At 37.4% G+C, this 19,615-nt stretch overlaps 1 protein-coding gene across 1 annotated transcript in view; it reads left to right on the top strand.

The window, feature by feature from the left end:
- Window positions 1-2,575: 2,575 nt before the first annotated feature.
- LOC132119617 (semaphorin-3F-like) overlaps window positions 2,576-19,615 on the top strand; it is a 61,504-nt gene continuing 44,464 nt past the window's right edge. Inside the window, exon 1 of the mRNA XM_059529738.1 lies at window positions 2,576-2,712. Within this exon, the coding sequence (XP_059385721.1) occupies window positions 2,601-2,712 (112 nt within the window). The 5' untranslated portion in view covers window positions 2,576-2,600. The remainder of the gene's footprint in view (window positions 2,713-19,615) is intronic.

The raw sequence follows: 19,615 nt of genomic DNA, 5'->3' as shown, positions 1-19,615 counted from the left end.
CCGCGCTCAGGTGTTCAGAGAGATAAGGACTGGACCTCACTATACCTGCAGGACCTGGAACATACAAACATAAACCAGAACTCAAGACATTTCCTGGATTCATTCTTTGAATTCAGCTCAAAGTTCCTTCTGGGCAGTTTGGAGCAAGCAGGTAAACACTGGACTGGATTATTATTATTATTATTATTATGAACTACATTTAAACGTCCAGATTTTGTATCTAAATGCAACTTTTGATCAACTCAGTTGGCTTTGCGGTGAATCCAGGTTTCTGCTATGCAAAATGTAATTTCTTGAATTTATTAATGTAGTTGTTGTTTGCTGTATATGAGTAGTTGACAACATATCCACTGACTTTTTAGTCAACATCAAGAATTTAGGTTAAAATGAACTTATTGATGTCAAGGGTCTTTTAACTGATCACCATTTTATCACCTTTAAAAGTTAATTTTAAATGATTATCTATAGTGACAAATTGATTTTCAAAAGTACAGTATTCCACATAGTACTTGAATGTAATGTGGTGCTAAACACTTCATGTATAGAATAAGTAAAAAGGTCAAGTCACACCACAGAAACTGCTTGATGTTTCATGTTCATGTTGGTTAGATTAAGAATAACACATTCTCTGAACTTGCATTACCCACAACAGCTGATTATATCCCTGTATGGCCACAAATAACCTTATATTTCTTTGCATTGTCACTGATTTCTACTCTCCACTACGAGACTGCGCTGCTGTTCTTTGCTGCTGTTCTTTCCCAGCATTTTTCTAACACAAGTTAACCATACACTGAGCTATCCTGGAGCTCCTGTATATATAACAGCACAATAGGCAGTGATGATTGAGTCAAATAAGTTTATTTTCATTGCTCTGCTGAGTAGCAGGAAAAAGAAACAAAATACATTGTCAGAGTACATGCCTTTACAAAACAAACACCACAACAATTTCACAAACTAGCAATAAACAAACACAATAAATGCAGACATGGGCTGTACATGTTGATAATATAGGGTATACAAATAGGGTAAGAAAATGTAGAAAGCAAGAACTGCATAAAATTAAGTGAGAGCAATTGACCTGTTGATCAGTCATAAGACTTGATTATGAATGTTGACAACTTGCACTTCCAGAAAGGCTCAATTTCTAAGCCAAGTTCGATTTGTTGAATTATGAGTTGCTGAAGAGCCCATTCCCTTCATAGTGTTTTATTAATTTCTTTAATTAAAATCATTGTATTGAAATTGATTAAATCACAGTTTAATAATATGTGTTAATGCGGTAGCTGAGGATTTATTTTATTGCGGTTAAAAGTCTAAAATAGTTGATAGAGTGCCTCTTAAGTGGGAGTTAAGTTTAAAACATTAATAAATCAAAAGTGTAACTGAAAGAATGAGATTTGAATGCAACAGCCTGAATCTTTCTTGTTATCCCACAATTTTTCACATAATATAAAAAATGTGATCTATTCTTTCACTGTATTTGTAAGACTGTATCCATAATTGCTTGCCTCCAACTGTGTCTGTGTGCACTTGTGTTCATATAATTGTTGTTTAATTTCACTGGCTTGTGTGAGGTAAAGAGGCAGAGATTTTAGATAAACAGCCAGACAGTTAACAAATTGCCTGCAAATAGCTGAGGTTTGAACAGCTGCTTCCACTCATAAATGCTCTGCGGCCAGCGCTTTTTTTTGTACTAGTCTTCCACTAATACTACTTTTTAAGTTATTAAAGATGTTTGTTCTTTCATTAAGAAAAAGGGTATTACGCATGCAGTTGTGTTTAATGTCAATGCCGTGTGGCTTTGGGAATGGTATCATTGATTTTAGATATATCCACACCAATTTACGTTTTTAAGATTAAGTGTCACGCTACCACAGCAGAATGAGTGCAGCCCCTCTATGGGTGGCAGCCTTGTTCCTGTCCATCTGAAAGAGATGTACTATATACATCTATATACATGTACTATATACATGTACTATATATAGGGGAATATCCTTTTGCTGCATGTTTCAAACAAATGTAACCAAACCCTTGTTTTTGGTGAAATGTTTACTGTGGAGGGCCTCTTAGCTTCTCTTATTAAAGCAGGGAGCACAGAGATAAAACATGTGGAACTTGAAAATAAATGGAATACATATGGGTGAACAAGATTTCAGATATGACACTGAGAGAACAAGAGAATGCATTAAACATGTATTTTCCTTTTTCTTTGTATATTTACATTTGATAAGCTATTTCTGCTGTGATCAGTAAAACATGTTATAGCTGAAGGTGAGCAGCAGATTTGTGAATAAGGCGCAAACCATAATGAATCTAATTTACATAGAAAGGAAGCATGTTTATGCTTTGAACAATGACAGTTTATTAATTTGAATGCACTGTATAGTGCACTACAGTGTTTGCTGAAATATGGCATGCAAAAGTGTGCCAAATGTTGGATTCGCTCCGTAGTCAGTATAGCCAAAAGAAATATACTTTTTATTTAAGTATTTGCATCCTTTAACTTTGGAAAGCAGTAAGTGACATCATATCATTTACAATAATGTGCTTTTTCTTCCCAGTGACCAGTGTGTCTTTCTGAATTCAACGGCTGCACCATGCATTCGGACAGTCTATGGTCAGTTCAGGTTCTCCTGGCTCTATCTGTCCTAACATTGGGTTCGGACGGCGAACCTCAGAATGCCCCTCGGGTCTTCTTGTCCTTCAAAGGTAAGAAATTATTTCTGATTGGCTTCAGCTCCATTTGTGTGGCCTGTGGCATTTGTGTGGAACCGTGTGAATGTTCTGGAATTTACTTTCCTCATGTGCTACCTTCTGGTTTTCATGACTGAATTTGATGAGTTGATAAATGTTCTTGGTTCGGGAGGAAATTCACTGCATAGGCGGATTCTCCAGTCCAACCACACACCGAATGAGTTAAAACCGTCTGTGTGTTTCTAATGGCTTTCCTGTCAAATGTCTCAGATTTTTCTCGGCCAGCTGCGTCCACTTTCATTCTGTAACAGAGTAATTAAAAACACAAACAAGAGTTGAAGAAACAATCATTTCGAAACTTCAACACAGGTCAGAGAAATTTACAGAAAACCAAACATGCCGTCTCAGTTATTTCGGAAGTATGTTTTTGAGTACATTTATGAAATAATCAAAAGCAGATGCAAAACAGGAGATGTTAGATGTAAGTGATGAAATGATGGCAGATGAGTCTACTGTTTTCACACAAGGCCTGAACTCTCTCACAGATTCACGCTTTTACCTACAAATAAAGCTCCTTAAAAAAAATTTACAGTCTGATGCAGTAAAAGAACATTAAGAGTTCAATTGGCCAGACTGTGTCTGGGCTTTTAAGATGCATCTTGTAGAGTTAAATTATCAAGATCAGCTACTACACTGCTGGTGATCCATCCTGCGATCAGCCATTTGAGAGAAGGGACCGAGCAATTTCCCTGGTTGCCAAAGGCTCAGTGTCCCAGACTAGAATGCACTGTTGGACTTAATTACAAAAGCTGGCCAGCACAGTTCATTATTCAAGGCTTTTTTCTGCTTTAATCAAGATTGGATTTAACACCCCACTGAGCGTGTTTGTAGACCCAGTCGTTTTTGAATGATTTCAAATATTGCTCTCTCAGGAATTGCTATGCTAGAACCCGTCCCTTTACACAACCCATAGTCTTTGATTAGCTCTGTGATGTCTAAATTGTTCTTATAATATATTGCTATCAGCAGGATCTATTGTGGTTATGGTTGAAAAGGTCATGGATTTGCCATTTTGTTCGTTCTCTTGAGAAAAAGCTGAGTCGTTGCTTACTTGCTTGCCTTGTTAAGCAGGGCGCAGCAGTATTTAGATTCTGCAGTCGCTGAGCTCTCGAGGCAAACTTACATTTAGCGCTTTTAATTGGTTTTGGCGAACAACAGCAAACCTCATCATAAGACAAACCTGTCGTCCACCCCAAGCTGCAGGCCTACTGATTTCACTCCATAGTGCCTCACAACATGCACAGGAATGTGCTAATTATTGTCAAATCCATGACCATTTAAAGATTTTAAACCTCCCTTCTCATCTGAGTTTGGTGAATTATATGATCATTGAAGCGTTTCTCTTAAACTTTCCTTGGATAGTTCTCAAAGCTTTGAAGATCTAAGACCCAGCCCGACGCCCGTCTATGTTGAAGTTAGCTTTGTCAACATGTGAACCGCTATTAGATGCGTTGTCAGTTTTTCCATTTTACAGTGCTTTTATTATCAGGAACTCCATGATAAAAGTATACCAAGCCAAACTGAGCACGTTTGAGGCTCATAAAGCTAGAACATCTGACTGTCTATAATACCTTAAATCGATTTGCTCTGTCAACCCACTTAAGGGGTCAGGAGATGCGACCCCCACTCACACGAGTGCAGCTCACTTTTTTTCTAGTAAAGCAGTTCCACCCCACTTGGAGAGTAAATCAAATAACACCTTAATTGTTCTTTAAGCTTTGCAACTTCCTTCCCCCTTGTGTTGAAATTCATCAAGGTTGTTTCCCATGATGCCGACAGTGAGGGCTTTCAAACCAGTGGCAGATGCGATGCCTTTTCCATATCAGATTTAGGAGAAACCCAATCTTGTTTGGTCTGGTGTAGAAATGGATTGTATTTGCAAATGGAATGACATTGATTCAGTGATGATCAGTCAAACCATTGACTGCACCCAGATGCCGTTTTCAGTCATAGTACAGGCAGAAGTGCATTTTTGAGCCAACGGGGGGTTATCGACCACAATCACAGCTCATTAAATGTAAATCAATGCTGTTTGAATGTAGGATTTAATTCCACCTCTCGTCTCCACCTTTGAAAGGTGACCCAGCATGCACAATTGATTCAGAGCCGTATGAGTCTGTGTCGCCAGCCTCCCTCCAGAGGGGTTCTGACCCCCCTCAACTACACACACACATACAGACACAGACACACACACCCCACTGGGTGTTTAGACTAGTGTTGGCTTAACTTGTCCCGCTCATTCTGATTTGATGTCAGGATCACTGCTTTTCTAAAATTGTCCAGGACTGATTAGAGTAAGTTAACGCAGGTAAAAGGGTGACCTACCTGAAACACTGAAGTTCCTGTGCTTGGACGAGAATTCATAGGTAGCATCTTTGAGCTTGTGCTGTTGTTATGCAATACCGGAGCTCAAAGTTGACTTCAAAGCTTGTTATTGTATTTATTTTATTTTATTGTGACCCTCCTTGGGACTGATTTGCAGCAATTCTGGGCCAAAATTAATGAGATCAATGTAGATTTCCTCAGAATTAAGTTTTTGCTTATTTAATTATAAAGGATAGCACACAGTAACTTTATACAGGTTTTATAGTTTTTAGTTAAAGTTTTATGACATGAGCTGTCATACTGATTACATTTAAAACAGAGGAAAATGTAGGAACATTTGGTGTTGGGTCTCTGCAAGTTAAAGGTGGAGCTACCTATTCACAGATATCTAGAGGAATTTGGTAATTGTTTTTGCATCCTGTTTTGCTCCAATAGATGACATTTTTGACCTGATCTAAGAACGTTTATCTTTAACCCGATTGCTTGATTTTGTGACAAAGGCAGCAACTGTTGTCAAATTAGCAAAAGAAGGTATACTTTAGGTTGCTTTGCTTTGAAAACCCACTGGTATGTGTTTATCTGTATCTTTATCTGTTTTATTTAAATAGATGGTTCCATTTTTACACTGAAACCAGAACAGTTTGGTTGGTTTTATGACAAAGGCAGCAATACTGTTTGTCAGATCAGCAAAAGAAGGTATATTTTAGATTGCTTTAAAAACCAACTGGCTTATGTTTGTTTGCACTTGATATCAGAACTGATTCATGTAAGACTTGTATTCATGTAAGATTTTAACAAGGTTTACCAGTTCATATAAAGAAAGAGCATGGATCATTATCATGTGTATAAGTGGCACAGTTTACTGTATTAATCATATATCCATACATTAACATGCTAGTGGACACATTTAGAAGTAACAGTTTTTAAGTTGACCCAGTTTTTCATTTATCAGAATAAAATGTTGGAAACTGGATAAAACCAGGGAGCCTCATACCAGCTTAGCTTATTTTTACTTGTGTGGTTAACCTCTAGATGCCAAACATGTGGCATTCATAGTAGCCTGCAAATATAATTTTTAATTTCGTAAAATAACTGTTGGTTTTAAGGGGTTGGTTTTGGCCAGAGTGGTGGTGATCATTACACGTCTCATTGACTAATACACACAATACAGCCATAATGCACTATAATTAATGTGCTAAAGCCATTACACATGTGTCTGCCAGACAAGGAAATATCACTTATAAGATGAGAACAGAACCACAAATGGACAGGTTATGGGCAAGTGGGAATGGGTTGGCAGCAGAATCGTATTATATCTAGATACACAAAATTATTTTTTAGGTCTTTTTCCAGCTAATGTACATGCACATTCTAGAGTATTTTTCTATGTTTTTCATCTAGGCTATGCTTTTGGCTCTTTTAATTAAAAGATGGTACTTCATTTCTGCAGCTGCCTTATTGAGCATTCATTTTGATTTGAGTGGACTGTGATCTCCCTCTTATAACGTCTCTGATGTCATCCAATCTCTATAAAGAGTTCTGTGCTGTCATGTAAAATCAGGTCATTGGAAATGAAGTTTGTCGAGAGTCATTTGTACTCCAGGCCTTTAAGTATCCGCTTTTATAGAAGGAACACTGGACGTATTGTGTTAGAGTGGGTAATGATCATACAAACCTGGCATTGCGACCACATGAGGATCTCGAGAGGAGATCTGATAAGTATTAATAGACAGATGGATGATAAGGGGGAAAGAGCCATTTGGAAGAGTACCTCTTTCTTATTCTCTAGCTCTTTTCTCTTTCTTTGCATTGAAGCCATTTCCTCGGAGACTGTGCGGATTTCAGGAAAACATTCTCTTGCGACACTGGAGGCTCCAATTCACTTTGAGGGCCTTTGGCATTCGAGATTGTGTGACCGTTAACCCTGTGAGGGTGTTCCTGGCCTCCACGTATGAAATGGGCCAGGTCATAGTCCTGTATTAAAATAGCTGCTCTGGGTAAAGATAAGTTGTGTGGACTTACTGGCCCCTAAACAGGAAGAGTGCTCGAGGGCTCGAGCCTGTTGACGCAAAGAACACTTCTAGTTTATCTAATCAATGATTTTTGTCGGCTGACTGATTGTGCTTCAAAACTTGCTGGGTGATATAAAAGTAGGCAAGGTTTTGTTGCTATGTTGTTAATTAATTTACTTAATTATAAGGACAGTAAGTTTCCTAAAAGTGTGTTAGTTTACCCTTGTCTTGCAATTTGTGCATATTAATGCATTAAGATCTTTTAATGACATTTTTTCAGATTCTGCTGACCTGCACAGAACCGCTCTATAACAGGGGAATATGACAGTTTTGGTCGCTTGACACCATTTACCCACATTTAACCTCCTTATCAGTGAATCTGACTGCTCAGTGAATCTGGCATGGTTCAGTAATCTGGAATGATATGATGATGTCTTTTGTGCTCTGCATTCCCACAAACCTCTGCTCTAATCCATGCAAGCTGCATCGTAATGCAGCCTGTTTGCATCTCATCAGGACACAGGCAGCAGATGGACCTCACAAACCGGAGCATGCTCTGCGAGTGCTCAGAGTGAGGTCAGCGGATTATCACACCCTTTCACACCAGTTTCAGGTCAGCCGGTTCAGCATGAGTGTGTGGATAGAGGGAGAGGCTTCTGTCTCTCAGCTAAAGGCATGAAATCTCTAATATATATACGTATATATATATATATATATATATGTATGTATATATGTATATAATATATATTTAAAATGACAATTAAGCACTTGACAATTACCCCACGCTCAATACTGTAATGCAAAATCAATTATTTAATCATTTTAATTGTGAAGTATCATTTTAATATTTGTTGTACTGTCTTCATGCTGATTTTTATTACAAGAAACACTGGCTTAAATAAAACTTTTTTATATAAAGAGGTAAGCCTTTTTTATTATATTACATTGTTTTTCTATATATTATACTATATTAATTTTGTTTAAAAAGTTAGTTTTTTTTTTATTCAAATATACCAAAACTACTAGAACAATGTTATATATATTTGCTGACTTGTGTACTTAAATTATCCAAAAATTTTCAAAGAATGTTTAAATCCAGAGAAATAAGAAATTTTAAATAGTGACACGGACCATAGTGTCCATAGTGTCATTGTGTCGTCTGCCAATGACGTCATACACCGTCGATTTCCTGTTTTTTTTTTTTGTAGAAAACATGGAAACACCAAAGATGCTTTAATATGTTATGCGTTTTATTAGACCGGTGACGACCGCACAGAGTAGCGTTATTTATTATGAGTGGTATGATAAAGCAGCGCTGCCCATATGCACATGATTGGAAGCAGAGTAATCGGTCGACTGTAGCATAATAAAAGCTCTGCTGCATGATTTCTGACGAGTCCTGTCGGATTGCATCGACTGTGGGGGGGTGATTCATGATTCCAAGGCATCATTAAACTACGCCTTTGTTTCTTTGTTTGTTTTGAATACACGCCCTCTAGAGGCAAAAACTTACATATTGTTCCTTTTAAGTAAAAAAAAAAGTACGAGTAAATTTTACTCTTATTTTAATTGGTGTTATAGTATGAGAATGTAATGATAATTATTGCTGTAATGCAAAATTCTTTTTGGTCATAATCATTTTTGTTACGGTAAATATAATTTATTTCTCTGTTTAATCTTTTTTTTTTTTTTTGTGAAATATGACTACTGAATTTTTTATAAGACCCTCACCCACTGCACAATATTTTTAATTCTTTAAAAATATATATTAGACTTGGATATAGCTTGACCACACTGAAAATACATTTGCGTAGGGTTTACTTTGAAGCAATTTTCAATTGCTGGTAAACAGCAAGTAACACATTGAATTAAATTTAATTTGTACAATTATTTTTAATTTATTTATTTATATATTTATTTTTACACAGTGCACATAATTATTCTTAAAGGGATAGTCCTACAATATGGTTCATATGGGTTTAGAATAACAGAGGGTGAATAAATGATAATATAATTTACATTTTTGGGTGGAGTATGATTTAGGTATGGATGACTTTAAACCAAACAGCCCGTGACAGCATTGTCATTCCAACTCCAACAACTTGGAAACAAAATCTGGCCCCAATCTGATTCCGTTCCATTTAAAAATTGTAATTGAGAGTAATCCAAAGCAGGGGAGGGAAGCACATCTTGGTTAGAGTGTACAAAGAAGGTCAGTGAACTCTTCCTGTGAGAGGATGATTTCCTGTTTATTGGTACTGAATGGTTCTAGTTATGTCATGCAGTCAGATGTGTATTTAAATGTACATCTGCATATTAGAAGTCACATGGGTGGTCCTCATCTCTCAGTTTGGGTCATGGATTGTGTGAGTGTCTGTTTGTGTGTTCCACAGCATTTATTGCTGGTCTGTCCACAGATGCTGGAGATTGATGTTTATGTGGGCACCTGGTGAGGATGAAGTGTCTCTAGTAGTTACACACACACACACACACACAGACACATGAACTCCATATGGATTCTCACTTAATGTTTATTCATTTAAGGGGTCAAAATCATGTTCACTGTCAAACACAGCTCTTCGTAATACTTGATTTTGATTGGTCAGTCGTAGCTTTATAAGGTAAATAAAAAAAGTGTATTTTGTCCCAGGGCACCGATTTCCTATGCAGTTGTACTAGTTTAAATATTCTGTTTTGTTCTCACATTATAAAATACTTTAAACTCAAACTAATAGTTCATATTTGGTAAGTATTTGATATTTCAGTCAGTTTTGTTTATTTGCTTAGTAGCCATAAAATAAGAGGGATTTTTTTTTACAGTCAACTAGTCATTATTACAAAATAAACCCCTTCAGCGGGTCATAATTTGGTTTATTTACCTATAATGACCAACATTTTCCTCTTGCACTCTGTCTTGGTTCTCTTGCGTTTTCTTTCTCCATCTCTCTTTAGGTCTATTACTTTCTTTTTCTCTTTCCCCGTTCCCTTCTCTTTTCTCTTCTCTCATCTGATCCATTTACATGGAGGAATCTCCGTGAGGCTGAATACTTAGCATTCTTGGGGCGGCAGCAGTGCACACTTTTAGCTCTCACAGGAAGAGTGATGTTAGGTTTACTGTGGCTTCTTTTCTGGACTCTCACCTGTGCGCTGCTGGGGTTTTGGGTTTCGCCGTCTGTCAGAGCTCAGCTGTGATTAAAACTGGGATCTTTCCTCAGCAGGAATGCTCAGAGATGTCAATCCACACTTCTTTATTTCATTCCATCTGTTGTATTTGCCACACTGGAGAGTGACACATGAAATCACAATCATGTTTTACTTGTCCTAGTAACTGAGTGGATTATTTTTCTCACTGTAAGCACAGCGTTACCCTTGGAATTTCTGTGGCTTTTATCTATCAATTAGAAACTAAATCTTTACAAATAGGAATTAAGATTTTGCAACTACAATTAGACACCCCAGTTCTTCATACTGCTATTAGAAAAATTAGGGTGAGAGGTGATTTTTAACAAGTCTTAATTAGGTTTTGACCGGAGGATTGTCAATCAATCCAGTTTTAGCCAGCATTTGACCATGTCTGTGAGTTTAGTATAAAACTACTGTATAATTTGTCTTGCATAACCGTTTTATTGTCATGGTATAATGAAGAAATCCTGAATGTGAGCTGCTGTGCTCTCATTGGCTATGATACAGCATAGCATTAAATTGCGATTTAAACAACTGGAAGACCACTGTGTTTATAATGATCAGATACTGGGAACCAAATTTGTAGTTGAGTTAAGTTTATAATTAATATAATTTATATGGTTTTACAATCATTTTATTGCACAGATGGGATTTTTTGCAAAACAAAATGCAGAGCATGTGCCGTTATAATATCTACAGTAGGGTCGGGCCGATAGACGCTGCAATCGTCCATCGCCGATGGCTGATAGACATCACAATGTTGCGCTGGCATCATGATGCCCCTCCCTCCCGCCCCTTTTTTGAATGCATGATCGCTTTTTAGTTTCACTATCCCTTTCAAGATTGGCGATCACACGTACTCTGTTTATACTAAAGAGCGTAGTACTTACCACACATTTTACAAGATTATATGTTTTTCAGTGGTACTGAGGATCTCCAAATCATTCGCCATCATCCTCCGTCATCTCTCCTTACACAGTGTCTACACTGGTTGCGAAAGTTGTCATGTGGTGCCACGCCGCATCAATTATATACTGTCTACACTGGACTTGATAAAGGGACTATTGAATGATCACTTGAAATTTTGTCAGTACGTCATAAATAGAACGCGACAGCAGTTTACGGTCAAGGATTTGTGGTGTCATGCCATGTCGTCCAGTGTAGACCGCATCATTGATTATGAGTTCTATTGACTGATCTATGTATAATGAATCTCTATTATAGATCAGTGGTTCTATAGTGTTTTGTTGCACCATGCCGCTTGCATCCGGTGTAAGAATTCACACTTCAGGCACACCTCCCCAATACCCCCGCCATTCCCTCCATGGGTTGGGGTCAAGAGCAAGCTCTGTTCAATGAGCTTGGCATCATTAATCAGCACACTGTCAGATATTCACTAGATCAGCCCATCTCAAATACTTTCAGATTAAGAGTTAGATTCTAGAGATCATCTGGATTCACTTTAGTTCGCTGATTTATAGTGTGAATGCCTGTAATTAAATCATGATAACTCAATTCTGATTTCTCAGTGGATTAAACCATATAATATGAAGAAACTCATTGCAAGTTGTTTTCAAAGTCAATAATGAGTAACTGAGAACTAGATTGAGGAGGCTATTATATTAAAAGTCCCTGTCCAGTGTTTTCCAATAGGACACAAAATTTGTGTTGATCTCAGAGTCCGCCTCTGCATCCAGAGCCTTTGATGCCTTCATTGAGATGCGGATTTGGGTTCTTCAGTCACTCGACACTGTGTGCTTTTTGAGTGGGTGGCAATTGTCATGGAAGAAGATGAGCTCTCATCTGCTCTCATTGAAGCAATGCCAGGCCCCCCCTCTCCATCGCTGACCCTCCACCCACGATCCACCCCTCTTCCTGGTGGGAAATGGGTGGAGGTATGGCTTTGTGAGAAGATCAACTTTTTTTAAGTTCCCTGTGGATTGTGGAATTGGCCAGGAGTCGGGGGGCGTATTGCACTCCTAGGGGTCCAGAGGGATGGAATGCAAAAGGGCCGGGGCTTCAGACATCCCTTGTTGTTGTTGATGCTTTGTTGTTTCGTCTCTCCCCCACGTTCATCCATATATGAAGGGCAAACAGGCAGGCGGCGTGAGTGGTAAGAGGGCATTTGTGTGGGTTCATCTTTTTTTTCACAGCAGTTCATTCACATTCTGGGAGATCTGGGGGTGGGCTTGTGACTGGCACTGGGCCTTTATTTTTCATCAATGAGTGCCTTGCACACTGTGCCACAGAGCAACACACATGCACACATTAAACATTGACATGTAGAGATTTTGGAGGACAGCTGAATTTGTGTAGAAAATAAACTTTGAAATGAATGACATTGATCATAAAAATATAAATCTAAAAAGCATATATGCATGCGCTTAAAACATCTGAATTGGTGGCTTAAAGTCATGAATTAAAAGTTAATCAAATAAAATTTTCTAATAAATGTGCCTGGTTTTATGATGTATGATTTATTTGTGTTATTTAAATGATTTGATAATACAAGACTGAATTAAGTAGCTTTAAATTTAATTTAATTAAATAATCATATTCATTTAAATGTAGAAATATTATTTCCAACTAAATATAATGTTATATATCACATTATAGAAGTCAATTATTTTTTTTATTACGTTTTTTATTCATTTATTATTATTGTTTTTAAATAAATGTAATCTAAATAAATTAATAAAGAAAATGTTGTTGATGGTTGATGCGTAATCTTATATTGGCCACACTTTAATACTAGTCTTTCTTTTTTTTCAATTTTTATTAATTTAAATTATGAAGATGCTTGCATCCTCTCCAGATGTACCACATCACCAAAGTAGAGGAGAGATTATCATCTTTCTCTTTCTTTAAGGTTTTGACATCTTTGTTGTTTCACCTCCAAACGTGAGAACATAGAGCATGTAGCTATTGGCCGAGACCAGAGTCCCTTAAAATACAACATAATAGGTGTTTTCTCTGATTGTGTTTGTGTTAACCCACTCCTCTGACATCAAAGTGATGCCATTCAATAGGTAAATGCACTTTATCCCGAGTCCCAATCACACAAGCCCGTTTCCCCCTGGGCAAAATGCACTGCTCCGCGAGACCCGTCAAAGGAGCTCTTTTGTTTAGTAAATATATAAGCCCAGGGGAGGTTTTACCACATAAAGTCCCTGTTTAACTTCTTAACTTGACCACTTGTTGCCCTGCTTAGTGTCTGAATGGTTGTTAATGAATACTTTATTGCCACTTTGTTGCATGCATCACAGCGACTTTGTTTAATTTCTCTATCCAGGCGCCCTGTGGCGTTTCCCAGAGAAGTGGGGAAACGGCACATTTGCATTTCCTTTCTGTGGAAAACACAAACGTGGGGTGAGTACAAGTGAGGAAAAGACAGCAGTAGACTTGCACGCACAAAGACAGGAGCAGAAAGAGTTTGCAAAGGAAGGTGGCATGTGTGGAAGGGGACCGGAGTTGAATTTGTTATGGTGGTTGTCCGGGATGGGGATACAGTAGGAATCAGATTTCCCCCCAGCCCCTAAGGTTGATGCCTCAGCGATCTTCCTGTAGTGTGGGTCCTGTTTGGACATGTTTAGAATTTATCTTCCATGCACACACGTGTTAATATGAGCGTTGAGTAACAGTCTATATTCTGGCGGTTGAGTAGATGTGTGCTGGTGACACTTGGGTGTCGTGAAGCAAATGTATAATCAGGCTGTGCTCCAGATATGTGAGGAAGCCATTATTTTTATTCTCATTGCCATTAAGAACATATCCTGTCTCGGATGAATGCATAAGTGTGTGACCACTGCCACGGGATTATGATTGTCATCACCCACTTCTGGTTTATTTTCTGTAAGAAATGACTAATTACTCCATCAATTAGCTAGTAGAACAGCTGCAGCAATGATTTTGGACCATTTAAAAATCCCAGTGCTTTCGGAAACCATTTTTTGGAAAGTTATTTTCACATTGCATCATATTGTGACTCACTGAAAAATGTTTTTACAATATGTTGGACACCCACAGCAAACTCGCCCAACAGAAATAATAATAATAATGTAACTTTTTTTCTAACTTAGTTTTAATGTGATGAACTTCGAGCATCAAGTGATCTTTTTTTGTTTTGTTTGATAAAGTCTGTTAATCGTGGTGTCACTACTTTCTTTGTGACTACTAATTTAACAAATTTTCACCAGTTTTCTCTTTAAATCTCTTACCTGAAGCAAAAAAACCTGCTCTATGTCAGCACACATTTGTCCTGCCGTGAAAGACTAGCATCACTCCCTCTCAAGGTTTTGTGCCAGTTTGCATTGCCAAAGTGGTTCCAGTTCATACCTGGAAAGAACAAACTAGTTACAGTGCTGGTATCAGCCAACCTCGTCTAAGAACTGAGAGGTGACTTTTAACAGCCTTCATCTGTTCTGATTTATGGCATTTCATTAAAATGTGGGAAAAAGCAGTGATCTTGTGGCTATTCTGTTGTAGCCAAGGTCTTCACTGCTATTTACTCTATGTGACAGAATTAATTGCTGGAAACTTAAAGTATAGCTAGATGGACGACCTCTTCTATGATTCGCTTCTTAGTTTTGACAGTTAAGAGAGCACTCAAGTTCAGTACTGTTTAATAATCATCACATCACGTATGACTGTCAAACATACGGTCACGCAAACCACTGGAAAATATGATGTGTTTAAAACTTGTCATCTCAGGCTCATACACTTCTCAACGTAGACTTCAGTTTGTTTCTCTCTCCATGTCTCTCTGTAGGTGATTGTATTATTTCCAGTTGTGCTTATAATAGCTCAGTTTGATGCACAAACGGAGGGTTGGTTTTCCGATCTGTTCCCAGATGGAGTCCAACGTGATTTGGAGTTCACACATTTATTATTTTGATTTGAACAAGACCGTTTTCTCCCATAACCAGTCTGAAGTCTCTCAATAGATTAGAGTTTAATTTTCGCTGCAAATATAACCGATGAAAATAAGATATTATGTGATTAAGTGGCTCATGAGAAGAGGCCATTACAAATGAAAATGACATCTCACCTATTCAGAAGGATATGAGTGTTATTCTTAACATAATTTACAAATGCATTGCTTTGTTCCTATTTTTCTTTTTTTAATGACTTCTCAGTAGCCAATAGGTATCAACTACATATCCTAGAAAGCATTTGGTTGGACTGAATTCTGAATAATAATAATAATAATAATATATACAGTACAGTACAGACCAAAAGTTTGGAAACATTACTATTTTTAATGTTTTTGAAAGAAGTTTCTTCTGCTCATCAAGCCTGCATTTATTTGATCAAAAATACAGAAAAAACAGTAATATTGTGAAATATTATTACAACTTAAAAAATTTGTTTTTAAATTTATTATACTTTAAATTATCATTTATTTCTGTGATGCAAAGCTGAATTTTTAGGATCATTATCACATGATCCTTACATTTTATACTTTTTTTTTTTTTTTGCGAAAAATAACTGAAATTATGTCACAAATTATTTCTTCAGCTCTTTCACTATGATGATCTTTTTGTAATCCAGTCATACTAATTTCTCATTGAATTCAAGTTTAAGGTTTTTTTTTTATTTTATTTTTTTATGCTGTTTTATGCTAATTAATTGTTTTTTAATGCCTTTGAATACATGGTGGCATTAACCCGAAAAGAAAAGTCTGAGAAAGTTATTGCATTTTAAGAAACATTTTGTTTCTTTTACAATAATATTCCCTAATTAAGCACATTAACACATGGGCATTTATTAAGTTAAATTGTCCATTTAGATTTTTTCATGTTACCTCCATGGAAAGCTAGTAAAGGAATATGTCCAAATTGTCATACATTTGTTTCACACTTTATGTAGGATAAAGAAAAACACGCTTCAGAGGTTTTCAACCAAAAGACTCTTATGATCCATAAGCCAGAGCTTGCAGTGAATCCATGGAGGATTGAATTACGACTTAATCCCTTTAATGAAATGCTTTGTGCTGTAATCTGTTGAACAAGATGTTGAGACTGATACCATTCCCCTCTTTTGAATGTACCACCCAGATTGTGTGTGTGCATGTGTGTGTTCATTCTCAGATTCAACACACATGCATAAAACACCAGTGCATGACAGCATCTGGGATATCTTCATTGTTTAGTGGCTGTCTCCTTTTTAAGGTTATTCCTTTCTAGTTTACACTGCACATTTATATACAGCAACATCATAGCATGCATATTGGAGCTCTCTTAGAGTAGCATAATAATTTTTGACTCTTGTTAGAATATATTAAATTAAACTTTACGGTCTGAAATTCATATGCTTGTATATATAAACACAGAGGGATTGCACATATTAATGCATGTTTTACTTGTATGTTTTCATCTAATTCATGAAGATTAGAACTTCTCTGTTGTCTCCTAATTTCTCTGTCTTGCGTCTCTCTTCTCTCTTAGAAAATCAAACACCTCCTTCTCTCGCTGTCTGCTCGTTCCATTGAGGAATAGTTTTGCCCAAGGAGGTAGATTAATGCCTTGCTGTGGAAATTTTCAGGCATGCTCGGTTTTTGGCTCGTCTTGCTTAATTGCTAAAGCAATTAAAATGTTTTCTGCTGAAAATCATGGGGTGGCACCTCGGCGGTCTCTCTCTTTTACTCTCTTTTAGCATGCTGTTATCTCTGGATAAGCTGCAGAAGAAAAGTCTAGTGAAACACAACAAACAAGTAGGAAAACATCATTGGCTCTTTTCCAAATCAGATTAGCATATTACCCAGAGAAAGAGAGGCTTCCTCTTTGAGCTCCACTATCTTGACTGAAGGATTTAGCTGAGATGTTAACATGAAAGGAGTAAAATAGATTACATGCAAACACTACAGGTAGATTTGCTGGCATTATGATAGCAATTTACCCACAAAAAGTTACTCTGCAAACTGCTAATTTCAAGTCAAATTTGGTCAATTTTCAATTGAAATAGGTGGCCATTATTAGAAACGTATTCAAATTTTGGATGTAGCCAAGAAGTTACATTTAAAAGAGTAAGACAGATTACATGTCTACGCTGCAGGTAGCTTTGCTGATATTGCGATAGGAAATTACTTGTGAGATTTGTGGATTTACACACAAAAAGTTACTCCACAACTTGCTAATTTCAAGTCAAATTTGGTTAGTTTCAGATTGCCATTGATGGTCATTATTAGAAACGTGTTCAGATTTCGTCTAACATGGCCTCTCAATATTACAATTGTGATGGAAATTTATGAGCTTTTATGAGGGCTTTGCCGTTTCTTGTAAAAATGAAGCCAGCAATAACAAGCCGTATTAATGGCTAACTCAGTGACGCTAGGTATTTGTTCGCTTTGGCACTGTGTTGGAATTTCATTAATCTCGTTCACTGGACAAGGGGGCATTCTCAATGGAGCTGGTTACGCTTGTTTTATGCTTAATTTGCAAAACCTTGGAGCCACAAAGGAGTGTGAGGAAAAAGGGAGGTTCTTCTTCACTTGATCTTGCTGAACCATGACCAGAGACCCAGATAGAGCGATCTTTGCCTCCAAGATTTTGGAACAATGCTCATTTTCCCCTTCATAGGAACTCAATGGGCTTTGGAGAGTCTTAGCTATAGGTACTTCATTACATAGCATAGTTCGCTTTTAGGCTCTTTGCTACTTAAAGTATGAAGTTAAGACCCTGGAGATTGGTAGTTTAATGGAAAAATTCAGGTTTCTCTGTTAACTGAGACGCAAACTCAGAATTTGTGGGGGGAAAGAGAGCAGTATCTCATGTCTTCATCTTACGGCTGTCTAGCAACCTGACTACTGGAGGTGAGAGATCAAACGTTAGGTCATGGTTTAGGATGTCCTGCCTGCCAGTCAAACTTGATTGGGTGTTTCATCTGTCAATCATGCATAACTGGAATGAGCTCTGACAGGTTGGAAGCTTTGTTAGGGTTGAAATGGCTGTTAGGGGAGAAATGGTAAAGAAAAACAGGCTTCTTAGATGGGTTTTAATTTATTGGACTGTCACTCTTTCCCTTCACTGTTTATCTTTCATCCCAAATGTGTGAGCCCTGAGCCACAGGGGCTGGAGATTTATGAGTTGGGGATTATAGTCTGGGCCTGATGTCTGACAAGCCCGACTGTGGTTAGATGTTCCTGGAGGTTGAATTCTATGGATTCATATTTTAAACATATAGGTGCAAATAAATAAATAAATAAATAAAAATAGTTTTATGTCCTACATGTTTTCTCTCTGTCCTGTTTTTCATACAGTAACTACTGTACCATTCTACTCCCTTTGCAACTTGGGTGATAAATAAGATCTGCATGAAACCGCCTGTCCGTGCATGCACTTTAAGAAGGTGGTGTTGACTTATTCTTTTGTTATTAATTGGAAGTGTGAGGTCAACCCAAGGCTACTCCTAATGACTGATACAGAGAATGGATGGTCTGGATTCGGATGATAAAAGGCAGGGAGAGGAAGGTTTACACCACTGCTTGGCACTGGGAAGTTATGAGGCCTGGTTAATCCAGGCAATCCTCTGATGATGGATGAGAGCTCTCTCTTCTCAGCTTCCCTCTCCTGAGAGCAGACCTGTAAGTGCACTTCTGTGAGAGAAATGGGGCTTGTTAGATATCCAGATCTCACTGGTGCGTAAAAAAAGACTCTCATGTAAGACAAAGAAGTCTAGAAGTGCAGCACAAAGTTTTATCTTTAATGGGATGTTCAGGTGAACATCAAAATAATTTCTGTGTCAAATTTCACCATCAAGACATATGCTAATGCTGCATAATGCTTAAATTTACCTCCACATTTTGACTAAATTTCTCCTAAATTTCCTCCTTAAAAAAAAAAAAAAAAAAAAACGAAACAAACAAAAAATTATTCTTATTCATGACTACAGATTTTTTTGTTATTTAGATTTTGAGGTTAAAAATGACCTGGAAAGTTTTGTAAGGTTAATCCATATGGCCTGCTACGATTGTGGTTATACTTAAAGGGGTGGTTGATCAGCTTTTTTTTTTTGCGGATTGTATTTGTTTATTCTTTGTTTAAAATAATTCATTATTTTCACATATTTTACCTTTATTTTACACAGCTGTTTCCGATCTTGTAAAACAGTCTGTTGAGCTCCTGGTTCTCTGAAGTTCCTCCCTAAGAAATACGTAGTCTGGCTCAGATTGGTTAGCTGGCCAAGTGTGTTCACTAACTGTCTAGTGCACGCTGTCTGGAAATGTCACCTGTACTATTACGTGTTGTTGCATGTTCCTGAGGGAAGGATTTATGTAAACAGCGGGGTTAGTGATGTCACAAACACGGGAAGAAGCTCGTTGTAGTCCTTACCAGCCTTAT

Source organism: Carassius carassius, chromosome 38 (assembly GCF_963082965.1).
Source record: "Carassius carassius chromosome 38, fCarCar2.1, whole genome shotgun sequence".
Lineage (NCBI taxonomy): Eukaryota > Metazoa > Chordata > Actinopteri > Cypriniformes > Cyprinidae > Carassius > Carassius carassius.
Note: the sequence above shows the minus strand (reverse complement) of the source record. Positions and strands in the feature narration are given on the sequence as shown.